The sequence below is a fragment of the Typopeltis vanoorti genome, chromosome 2 (assembly GCF_054136105.1).
Source record: "Typopeltis vanoorti isolate ZY-2024b chromosome 2, IOZ_Tvanoo_1.0, whole genome shotgun sequence".
Taxonomy (NCBI): Eukaryota; Metazoa; Arthropoda; class Arachnida; order Uropygi; family Thelyphonidae; genus Typopeltis; species Typopeltis vanoorti.
In genome coordinates this window covers 173,940,224-173,953,229 of record NC_143550.1, presented here as the reverse complement: position 1 = coordinate 173,953,229, position 13,006 = coordinate 173,940,224, and the positions used below count along the sequence as shown (strand labels likewise).

The 13,006-nt window shown below is 36.9% G+C and overlaps 1 protein-coding gene across 2 annotated transcripts in view; it reads right to left on the bottom strand.

Moving 5' to 3' along the window:
- Window positions 1-13,006, bottom strand: part of LOC150109676 (low-density lipoprotein receptor-related protein 1B-like) — a 361,753-nt gene that overhangs the window by 93,036 nt on the left and 255,711 nt on the right. For both annotated transcript variants that reach the window (XM_090409647.1, XM_090409653.1), the window contains exon 19: window positions 7,400-7,522. In XM_090409647.1, the coding sequence (XP_090265773.1) occupies window positions 7,400-7,522 (123 nt within the window). The remainder of the gene's footprint in view (window positions 1-7,399; window positions 7,523-13,006) is intronic.

The window sequence follows — 13,006 nt, the reverse complement described above, 5'->3', positions numbered from 1 at the left end:
AAAAGGGAGAAGTCATGGTGGACAGGGAGACTGCATGAGAAGTGTAGATAGTAGTTGCTGGAGTGAATGTGTGAGTGTGAAAGAAAGGAATAAGATAGTCAAGGATGTTGGGGTGACATTTAGGTTTGCAGAGAGATGTAATATCAGTGATGATAGAGAGGAATGGTTGGAAAGTACTGTATATCGATAGTGGGTCAGGAAAGGAGAAATCTGTTTACATTTGATTTAAAAGCCTGTATATTGTATTCCTTGGAAAACACATCAGAGGGAAGACTGTTCCACAATACGGCAGCAGCAGAGATGAAGAAGGAGGAAAAAAATTTTGTTCTGTGGGTTTCAAGGTGTACTGTGAAGGGATGCTGGGCAGGCAGAAGCTGCATGTGTTCCAAAGGGCTTAGTACTGTGTGGGATTGATGCTATTTCAGGTGAATGTTTGCCACAGAAATATTTACAGAATACACAAAGCACAGAAACCAAACATTTGTGCAAAAAGTGGGAGTGAATTGATAAGAAATGGGTCATTAATCAATCTAATTGCTTTCTTCTGTACTGAGTCAAATGTAAGAGCACTACTCAAGAGCTGGACAGATTTGTATAAGGTTAACAGCTGTTCAGAGGTAAGTAACATCTTGAGCAAAAGAGAAATCCCAGTTTTTCAGAAGCTCAGGATGCAATGGTTGTGATATGTTTATGTCAGGAGAGGCTTCATGTCAAGGTAATTTCAAGAAGAGAGATCTCATCTTGTCAGAAATTTGAGTGTTATCAAAAATAATACTTTGAGAAAATGCTTCATTTTTGTGAGAAATAAGACAGAACTGGCTTTTACTAGCATTGCCATTGACAAGGTTATCTGAGCCCTATTGGAGGATCACTGGAGATAAGAATTGAGGGCAGTTGTGGTTGATGTTCTGTAGTTTGATGTGAGTTGTTTACAGTAAGGTTTATCAAATGAAAGAGAGGAGGGCAATGTGCTATCATCTGCATAATTGTATTGGGTTGAAGATCAAATGAAGTAGGTCGTTGATATATATAGAAGGAAGAGAGTTGGTGAGAGAACAGAACCTTGTGGAGCTCCAGAATTAGTTGAATAGTGAGAGAATAAGATGGTCTATCATCACATATAGTGTGCATCCAGAAAGAAAGCTAGCAATCCAACTGTAGAAGTCTTGAGACAGACCAAATATGGGAGTTTGCTAAGTAAGCCTTTGTGCCACTTCTGGTCAAAAGCCTTGGAGATTCAAGTGCAACCACTTGAAATTCGACAAACTTCTCCTTGGCGTTTGTCCAGAGATGAGTGATATGTGTGAGTAGATCTCCTGTTCATTGGCAGTGATGGAATCCAAAGTGGTGGTCATTTATTAGCTGGGTGCCTTAAAGGTAGTGTAGGAGTTGGGATGTGATGGTTTTCTCCATTACTTTAGATAGGACTGAGGTGAATGAGATAGGACAGTAGTTAGATGGCAGTGATTCGTCACTCTTCTTAGGAGTGGATTGAATGAATATAGGTCAGTTTCCAGGCTGTGGGATAAATACCAGTGGAATAAGAGGGAGTTATATACAGGCAGTAATGGATAGGAGTGCACAAAGGGACAATTGGAGGAAATGCCACCAGGACCAAGAGACTTTTTTGTGTCTAATTTGGACTTTTTTTTTGTGATCTCTTTCTGGCAAAAGGATATCGGAAGCATTGTATATTGGGCAGCTGGCATGGTTGGGGGGCATTTACATTGTTAGTTATGCATGCATCGGAGACAAGTGTGAAGCCAGAAGATTGGCTTTTTTTTGTGGGTGATGATGCAATAGAGCCATCTGGGTACGATAGGGCTGGACAAAAGTTATGACCAATTGCTTTGCCAAGAGACCAAAAGGCTCGGCTACTGTTTAGGCAAGCTACAAGTTTCCTGCTTTTTGCTCTTTCTAACTCTGTTTTGGAAGCATCGATAGTTTTCTTGCATCTATTTTGGGCTTGAGTATAAGTACTAAAGCAGGATAGAATTCTTGATGTAAACCAGTTGCGGTATGCTTGGTTTTTCATTTGTACAGCCTTGGTACATCTTCTGGAGAACCATGCTTTAGTTAGCAGACAGCATTTCTGAGTAGAGTGGGGAATGAATGTTTCTATGCCAGTGAGAATTACTTTGGTGTTTGGGTTGGAAGACAGGAAACAACAGTCCAACCATGGGAATGAGGAACAGAAGTCATGGAGGCTGTCCCACTTGGGACTGTTATAATGCCAAACTACTCTTGTATGGGAATGACTGTGTAAGTGTTGTTGCATGGGAAAGGAGCACTAGATTGTGATCAGAATTATCCAGGGACTGACTACATTCACTGTGTATTTGGAAGGGTCATTGGTTAGGAAGAGTTCTAGGGTGCTTGGGGAGTGGTTCAGTTATCTGATTGGCATGTGAACAATTTGTGTAAAGTTGTTAGTGATGGCAAATGTGCATCTCTGCCTGCAAGAGCTGTACAACTGGAGGCAGTTGGTGTTGTGGACATTAAAATCTCCTAGGCAGATGATTTCACTGTTAGGGAAGTGGGATTGGAGAAAATCGATTTATATCATCATCATCAAATTCCTGACATGTACCCTCAATGGGTGTACAGGATATTATGATAGCACTACATGAAGAACTTACATCATTACTAACTTCCCATCTACAATTTTCCTCCAAATCAGTCTGCTACCTGTCAAGACTTCCAACACTATCAGATCTTATATTTCTATCTTCTAAGGCACTTTTTACCATATCAATCCACCTATATTTTGGTCTTCCTCTGGGTCTTTTTCCTGCCAACCTGGCAGAGAACACTTGTTTTGCTAATCTTTCCTCTCCCATTCTATTTAAGTGACCATACCACTGTTTAACACGTTCATTGCCAATCACGCGAATATCGCGTAATGCGAGTTCTCACCGAACAGCCGATCACTCGTTATCGCGCGGACGTTGCTAACTAAATAAAAAAATAAAAAAAATTTGGCCACCACATGAAATTCCAATTTTCAGCTTGGCAATGAACGTGTTAAGTGACCATACCTCTGCTAATGCATTCCTGGATGCTGACAATGTTAAGTTCCTTCCTAATATCCTCATTTTTAACATGATTTTGCCATTAATGCCATCTGTTCACGCCCTTAATCTTTCTGAGGACTCTCATATCTGAGGTCTCTAGTCTTTGGTCAATTGTTTTACTTCTGACCCAGCTCTCAGATCCATAAGTTAAAATTGGTTTGAACACTATCTTGTATACAGCTATTTTAGTGTTTTGACAAATTTCTCTCTTATTCCATATAAATTTATTCAGTTGACTTCCTACCATAGCATAGCTTATTTGCATATTTAATTTAACAGCTTCACTAAAAATCGTGCCTAAATGGCTGAAATGTTTTACTTGTTCTATGGTTATCCATTCACAATGCAGTTGATATTTTCAATGCTTCTGTCTATTTTCATTGTCTTTGTCTTGTTATTGCTGACCTTCATTCCATATCTATTACAACAGTTATTCAATTTAGTCAGATAATCTCGCAGACTTGTAGCAGATTTATTTAGAAGTATAACATCATCCACATAAAGTAAAGAGCTGAGATTAACATCTCCAATTTTGATATTAGGTTTAATACCACTTTCCTTCATAATGTGATTCATATAGATAATGAATAACAAATGGGATAATGTACATCCTTTTGTGACATCAGATTTAGGAGGGAGAGGGAGTGTTGTATTTTTTTTTAATACCGTTCTATAATTTCTTGTTTCATCTAGTATTCTTTCCAAGCAATTACTTAAGACATATAAAATATCTTTATCTTCAGGTTTCATGCCACCTTTATCATGTGATTTCCTTTAGCACATTCTTTCTCTATTTCTAATCATTTTTGATAGCCTCCAGAAAATTTTTTAAACTTTTTACAGATTTCTTCAATTATTTTCAGTTTTCTCTCTAAGAACATATGATCATACTTGCTACATTTTTTTTTTCTTTTACAAGAAATGCCTCTAATTTCTTGAATCCGCCATGTAGTTCTACCCATTCTATCCTTGCACAATCTTACTACATGCCACAGTAGCTGAATCAACCAGTGTTTTCTTTGGAGTTTGCTAATGAGTCTCTAAGATTCTCTTCCTGTTTTCAAACTCTTCTTTTTTTTCTTGAATAATATTTGTATATTTGAATCTACAATTCACCTCTAAACGCCACAAAACTTTATTTTTTTTTAACTTTCTTTCTAAGACTTTTTCTATATAATATTCAGTTTCACCTTGCTCAAAACTAAACAGTGATCATTTATCCTGGTACAAGAACATTTGCATATGCAAATGATTTAGCTACCTATTGCAACAAATGTCTCAGACTAACAAAAATTGAAGGTAAATTGTTATTGGCTATTTATTATGAAATTTAGCAGAACCCAAATCTAAGTAAGCCTAATTCACCTCAACAACAATAAGGCTCACAAAGAACTAATCAAAAAGTAAAAAAACTAGTTGCAAACTCTTGTTTGCTCGCATTTGGATAAAGGATTAAACTAAATTTATTATAGTCTAACCAAGTGAAAAATAAACTTTTAACATCTTTCTCTAAATCCAGAGTAATTAAATAAAAAAAAAAAAAGGTGGCAAACCTTTTGGTAACTCCTACAGGTAAAGATGACCTTGCTATTGCTTCTGCCTGGTATCTCCAACTCTGGGCCTGGCTCCCACTGAAGAGACCTCAATAAAGGTCAAAACTAATCTGGGTAGTGGCCAATCCCTTAATGCATAACATTATACATATCCACAAGGAGATGTGTTTTGCATTATGGGAGATACTGGGATAGGAGTGTTGGTAGCTTGCTCCACCTTTGCTACAAGTTGCCTGGTGTTGTACTACTTACCCAGGTAAGATAGTACAACACCATATTCAGTCCTGAAGATATTTTCAGGCATAAACTTTGTTTGCTCTCACTTGGATAAAGGATTAAACTAAATTTATTAAAGAACTAGTCATTACATTAATCATAGGAGTATTTCCACCTTAAATGCATATCTTCCCTAGTTGGAGGAATTGCCAACCAGACTTTTAGGTGGTAGATGTCTTTCATTTCCCAGTGAAACCACCACTACCGTTATGCTTTTTTGAAGGTGTAAAGTGGCTACTGACATATTTCATCTCCAGAGTAGGAGCTCTAGTTTCTATTCTCCCTTTCCTTCTTTTTCCATTATGCAGTGTGGGTGATAGCCTTGCTGAGCATGCTTAACATTGTTATTATCATGCAACTAGCAAGCCAGTTTCTTCCCCATTTCAGGGTACAACAGCAAAACAGCTTTCTATAGGCTGATTGTCAGAGTGTGCACAGCAATGAAGCCAGTGATAACAAGTCTGGTAGAGGCTTCCTGATCAGCTGACAAATGTGAGTTATGCATACAACTCCCTCACCTCACAGCTGCCATGCTCTTTGTTTTCTTAATCAACAATTCTAACATGAAAGATAATCATAAAAATACTAGTGTTTTAATTACAGATATTAAAAAATATCCTTAAAAAGTACAAAAAATATGAAAAACAACAAAAATCTGAAAAAAAAATATACCCCCCCCATCTCTGAGACAAATGGTGCTTCCTGAGTGCAGCAATTGAATGAAGCATTTAATGAAGGCTGTTCCTGAACCACATATCATCGAACTACACACAGCAAATTGAAGAGGATCGGTACAGGCAGTCACATGCCTATATCGAAACCACCTATAGGATGGTGTCAGGAACATTGAAAGTCATAATGAATCATAGTGCGCTTTGTTCTCTACCAACAGTAGGCAGAGTTTGGCAGGAGCCCACGAAGCAATGAACACAGCTTGCCGTGCAAACACAACTCAAGGTATCATCATGCGGGGCATGTTCTGTTAGCACAGAATAGGTCCTGTGATATTGCTGGAAGGTCATGTGTCCTCCATGGAATATCTGAACATTATTGGTGAGTGAGTTCATCCTGCAATGTTGACTTTTTATCCAGCAGGTGATGGTTGTTTCATGGGCGACAATGTTACTGCCCATCATGCAAGAACTGTTCAGCAAGCATGACAGCAAATTCCACCATCATTCTTGGCCACCACATGGCTTGGATATCTCATTGAGAATGTATGGGATACATTAAAAAACAGATCTGGGAGTAACGTCCTCTTTTGTCAAAATTTGAGCCAGTTAAAGGACCATCTGGTGAATGCTGGTATGTTGTAGATGTGATCCAACACCTTGTGGAATTTATGCCAAACAGCATATGTGCTGTAATTCTGGCTAAAGGAAGTCCCACAGAGTATTAAATAAAAGTTTCTAATTCAGTAGCCAGTATTTGTAGATACTAACACACCTCCATGAATAGTTTTCCCATCTTCTACAAAACATAACAAAAAAAAAAAAAAAAGCTGCAGCAACCATCAAATTAGAACACTGGCACAAACAGCTTTATAACAATAACCAAGAATTCACTACAACTGCCACTGTCAGAGAAACAATCATCTAAGAAGCATCTAGATTGAACAGCTATGCACCAAGATGAAAAAATCCAAAAAGCTCAAAAAATTGGGATTATATGATTCAGATTGCTGCGAGAGTGAGTGGTGAAATAGAAACCATGGAAGAGTTTTTGTCAACCAGAAATTTGGTTAAATGTATAGATACTGTTTGTATCTATACATTTAACCAAATTTAATATCAGTCAGGAAATTTGTGTGCAAATTTCCTGACTGATATTAAATGTTACACATTCATGTTTTTTTTTTTTGTTTTTTTTTAATACACAATAACTTGTATTTGTCTTGTTTTTTTTACTGTGTAACTTGGATATCACAAATTTTGCACTGTTTAGTATGGACAATCATAAAAATGAAAATAAATCATGGCTCTCCACAGAAATAGGTCTATTGGGATAAGGATAACAACAGTATGCCATTCTACTGCATATGTCATGCTGAACCTTGTTTTAAGAAAACTCCCAGATCTCAACAATGTGAATTTAACAGAGTACATAATATTAGATATGGTATGGAGCATAAAAACAACACATACACACTAAAATGCAGTGTGTGCTGTTGAAAGAACTGAGTACTTGAAAAAGAAAATGCAATGAAGAAACACTAATTCAAACTACTAGAGAAGCTATATAATGAACTCATTTTATCTTTTTATTTTTATTTTCTAGTTAATTTATGACATATTTGACACAATGCAAAGAAACATATGAATAAAATTAAATGACACACCAATCTTTACAGCAATAGATTGCAAAGAGCTACAGCTATAAATTAAACACCTTATAAGATCTTTTATTATTATTATTATTATTTTTTTTTTTTACAAAACAAGTTAATAATCAAATTATTAAAAACAAAAGCTCACAAAAATTAAAGTAAATGCATACCTGTACAAGTTTTACCATCTGCCATTAACTTTCCATATATACACTTGCAAAAATAGTGATTTTCACCTTCATAGAAACAAAGATGTTCACAACCACCATTGTTTACACCACAGGGATTAGTTCCTTCAACAGAAAATATGTTAAAAAATTATGATTAGTGCTTCCTTTATTCAAGAAAGTGGGACTGCATTAAAAAAATTTTGACTGGATCAAATTACCAGAAAGAAAAAAATATGTAACTATTAATAAATAAAAAAAATGCCATGAAGCGATAACTTAGTATAAATGTTATTCCAGACTTCTATGGAGCTGTTAGTAAAACTTGCAGTAAAAACTAAATTCATTATAATTAATTCTAACTAAAGTATGGTAATTTTTTAAATTTACTTTTTATTTAAAAAAAAAATGTAAACTGATAATTGAAACCCAAAGAAGAGTAAAAATAAAATTAATAGTACTAAATCGAAAAGTTTTTTTTAAATCTTTTATTCAAAAAATATAAATATCTCTATAACTCTCTCTGACTGCCACAATGAAGTGACATTGTGGCATTCAGAATTACAGTTTTCTTCCTTTTGCACCATCATCAAATTCCTGAGTTGTATCCTCAGGGAAGATGTATAGGATATTATGATAGTTAATTATTCACGCGATGTCATTTTGACATTGCATGGTCACTCCCTGTACCTCATTGAGTTTTGGGAGCAAAGCCTTCTGCTAGAAGTGGTAGGGTAACAGATGCCCTTTCCACAAAGAGTTAGGACAATCACAAACATCCATGCTCCTGGAGGGATTCGAAACTGCAGCCTCTTGCCTGAAGAGCAGATATGCTAACCACTTGGCCAACCAAACTGGCTATTATGATAGTACTACATGAAAAAAGTTATATCATTACTAACTTCCTACTGATAGTTTTCCTCCAAATTAATCTGTTATCTGTCAAGACTTCAGATCATATACTTCTCTCTCTCTCTCTCTCTTCTAAGATACTTTTTATTCTATCAATACACCTAAGCTTGATCTTCTGGATCTTTTTCCTACCATCCTGGTATTCCTACTATCCTAATATTCACAAATGTCCCACTCAAGGAAATCTTAGAGCTAATCCAAGGCTAAATTTCCTCCCGATATCTCAGCCCTATTTCAGTTCACAATGAACTCAGGCTATTTCGTTTGGCAGGGTAGCAAATAGAGGAGACAGCCATGGGTTCACCACTCTCCCCACCCTTGACCAACTTCTTTATGGAGACTTTTGAAGAGAAAGCCTTAAACTCTGCCCCATAAAAACTGACCATATCGCTTCGCTACGTTGATGATGATGTGTTCGCTATTTGGCTACATGGCTCTGATACCCTCCTCTCCTTCCTAACACACTTAAACAACCAACACCCCAGAATCAAGTTCACCCTAGAAAAAGAGGAAAACAACAGTCTCCCTTTCCTAGACACACTAGTCACCAGCCAGCCTGATGAAACCTTGGTTTTCTCAGTTTATAGAAAACCCACCCAAACAGGCAGATACGTTCAACAACAATTCCCCCTCCCCACAACAATATGGAGTTATTAAGACACTATACAACCGGGCTAAACTAATCTGTTCAAATGACAATGGCCTAACCACTGAACTTAATCACATCCTCAACACTTTCTCAGCCAATGGCTACCCCCCCCCCCCCCAAAAAAAAATTAAATCCAGTAAACGACAACCTCCCTCCTTCACAACAAGAATTACTCTAAATCCATCACCATTCCTTACATCTGAGGCACCTCAGAAAAAATTACCAAAATCTTAAAAAAACATGACTTGACCTCTTGTTACAGACCATATAGAAAATTGGCATCCCTTATCTGCTCCACTAAAGACCAACCACTTCCCCTAGACTGACCTGGTGCATACCAGGTCCCTTGCAGCTGTAAGCTGTCCTATTTTGGGCAAACAGCGAATATTAGAATTTCAGAACACAACGACTACATCTGGTTTCACCAGTACAGCTACTCTGGTCTTGCAGACCTTGCTCTGGATACGTGCCACAGAATACTGTGGAAGAAAGCCACAGTAATACACCATAGCAAGTTCAAATTTGAAAGACTATTCATGGAATCTGTCTCAGCCCTAAGAAACATGCCAAACCTCAACAAATTTGGTTGCATGAGACTGCCCCAAATTTGGAAGACATACATCAGGAGACCATCAGCCCAAAGGCCAAGAATACCTACATAGCCCGCTGGGGGACACCATCAGCACTTTTAGGAGAAACAATAGCTTCCTCGATTCGTCCTCTTCTACTGTGTGCAGTGCCTGCATGCACGAGTCTTTATCTTAAGTTCCTTTGAAGATGGCAACGTGATGTTTCCAAAATATTGGAAATATTTATTAAAGTTTAATTTAATTTATATTCTAGTGTATGTTGTGAATTCCTTAAGTTATTTAGTTAAGCTTGGTGAAGAACAATCTGGATTTAGGCCAAATAGAGGCTTTCAGGATCAGATTTTCACTTTATGACAGATAGTTGAGAAATCATGGGAATATAAGAAAGATCTGTATTTAAGTTTTGTAGATCTGGAAAAGGCATATGACAAAGTGCCAAGAGAGATGCTATTCAAAACGCTACAGTTATATGGTGTAAGTGGCACATTATATCAAGCAATACTTAATCCTTATTTGAGTTGTAAAGTCAGCAGTTAGAATTGAAGCAAGTACAGTTAGGTGGTTTAATGTTAAATCTGGTGTCAGAGTCAGACAATTATGTACATTTCCTATATGGATCACATTATGAAAAAAAGTGGAATTAAACCTGATATCAAAATTGGAGATGTTAATCTCACTCTTTACTTTATGCAGATGATGTTATACGTCTAATTCCCTGACTAAATTGAATGACTGTTGTAATAGATATGAAGGTCAGCATTAAAAAGACAATGACAATGAAAATAGGAAGAAACACTGAAAATATCAACTGCATTGTGAATGGAGAGCCTATAGAACAAGTAAAAAACATTTCAGCTACTTAGGCACAATTTTTAGTGAAGATGGTAAATTAAATATGGAAATAGACAACAGAATCAACAAAGCTGGTATGGTAGGAAGTCAACTGAATATATAAATTTATATGGAATAAGAGAGAAATTAGCCAAAACATTAAATTAGCTGTATACAAGACAGTTCAAACTAATTTTAACTTATGGATCTGAGAGCTGGGTCAGAAGTAAAACATTTGACCAAAGACTAGAGACTGTTGATATGAAAGTCCTGAGAAAGATTAGGGGAAAGAAAAGATGACATCAATGGCAATATCATATTAAAAACAAGGATACCAGGAAAGAACTTGACATTGTCAGCATCCAGGAATGCGTTAGCATTGCTAATCTCAGGTTGTATTGTCACTTAAACAGAATGGGAGAAGAAATATTAATAAAACAAATGTTCTCTGCCTGGTTGGCAGGAAAAAGACCCAGATGAAGACCAAAATATAGGTGGAATGATACAGAAAAAGTGCCTTAGAAGACAGAAATATAAGATCTGATAACATTCGAGTTTTGACACATAACAGACCGATCTGGAGGAAAATCGTATATAGGAAGTTAGTAATGATGTAAATTTTTCACATACTACTATTGTATCCTGTACCCCCCCCCCCCCTGAAGGTATATATATATATATATCAGGAATTTGATGATGCTATATGGCCCTCATTTCCTGGCTACTAAAACCCCAAAATACCTAAGACTGATCAGTTCTTCTAGCACAGACCAATATAATGTGCTATTGTATATCTTATTGCACCAAAGCATATAACTTTACTAGCAGCTGTAAGCCACCTGCTGTCATATCCTTCTCAATATCATTAATATAAAGAATGCATAGCAACAAGCCATGGGCTGGTCTCCCTGTGACACATCATAAATTTTAATCTTACAAATCCCCCAACCCCATATATCATTTTTTCATCAGCTACCCTCTTTTCCAAGTTTACAGTTTATTATTATTATCATCATACACCCTCCATGGAGTCAGTCAGACTCATTGTGGAAGTAATAATGAATTTAGTTTAATCCTTTATCCCAGTGAGAGCAAACAAAGTTTGCGCCTGAAAATATCTTCAGGACTAAATATAGTGTTGTACTATCTTACCCCGGTAAGTAGTGCAACACCAAGGCAACTCGTAGCAAAGGTGGAGCAAGCTACCAACACTCCTAACCCAGTATCTCCCATAATGCAAAACACATTTACTTGTGGATATGTATACTGTTATGCATTAAGGGAGTGGCCATCTACATTTCCTTGTGGCCATCTATTGGCCACAAGGAAATGTGTTTTGCATTATGGGAGATACTGGGTTAGGAGTGTTGGTATCTTGCTCCACCTTTGCTATGAGTTGCCTTGGTGTTGCACTACTTACCGGGGTAAGATAGTACAACACTATATTTAGTCCAGAAGATATTTTCAGGCGCAAACTTTGTTTGCTCTCACTGGGATAAAGGATTAAACTAAATTCATTATAGCCAAACCTAGTGATAAATAAACTTTCAACATCATTGTGGGAGGTTCATTCAGTTTACAGTTTATTATTATCATCATCATACACCCTCCATGGAGTCAGACTCATTGTGGGAGGCTCATTCAACTGACAATATTGAATCTTAAAATCCTTAACACCCTTGCATTAACAACAAATTCTGATAATTTATTCCATCCAGCCATAATTGTCCATATAAAAATCTACTCCTTACATTCCTTACCACATCCTTATATAATTTCCAGGGATAGCCTCTGGTTTTTCCCCTCTCGGCTCGTTTTCAATCACCTATGGCTTAATCTGATAAAGTCCCCTCACTGACTTAAATGTCTCTATCTTATCACCTTTTTTCCTCCTATCCACCAAACTCTGCAGCACACATTCCTTCAACCTCTCTCTATAGCCAACATTCTGGAATCCTGATATTTGTCTTAGTCACTCATCTGTGGATCCTCTCCAATGTTTCCACATCACTAATGAAAAGCAGGTGACCAAATCTAAGCACAATAGTCCAAGTGTGGTCTGACGAGTGCTTTATACAATGGTACAACCACTTCCTTATCCCTATATGTTAGTGAACTTTTTAAAATCCAAATATCATATCCTCCAACTTATGCAACAACCTTTATCATGGTATATCCATTCCTTTTGTCTAACTCAACTTCAACTTTGTTATAAATGAAAATTGTTCATTTTCACTCGTGCTGTTCTTTGCAAAGTATATATTCACTACCAATCCATTTCAGCGTAAGCTTATCAACTTTTTCAAAATTTTCAGCATTACTCTAGAGATATTGATAAGTTGATAGATACATCTAGTCTTTGTGCCACTCCTATGGAATCTTCATTGTTCTGAAACTCAAATTATATAGCCTGGTAAATACTGAGTAAGAGCCTCTGTAGCTCAGTTGGTATAGACAAAGCCCTTTGATCGGAAAGACCTGGGTTTGATTCCCTTCCACAATATGAGGAACCTTTATCTGGTCTCTTTCAACTAAAGGTGAGTTAGCTGGTCTCAAAAGGGGGTAAAAGTTTTTTTCCCCCAGAAACTCTGGTTTTTCATTCCTCAGAACAGGCAAACTGGCCCTGTG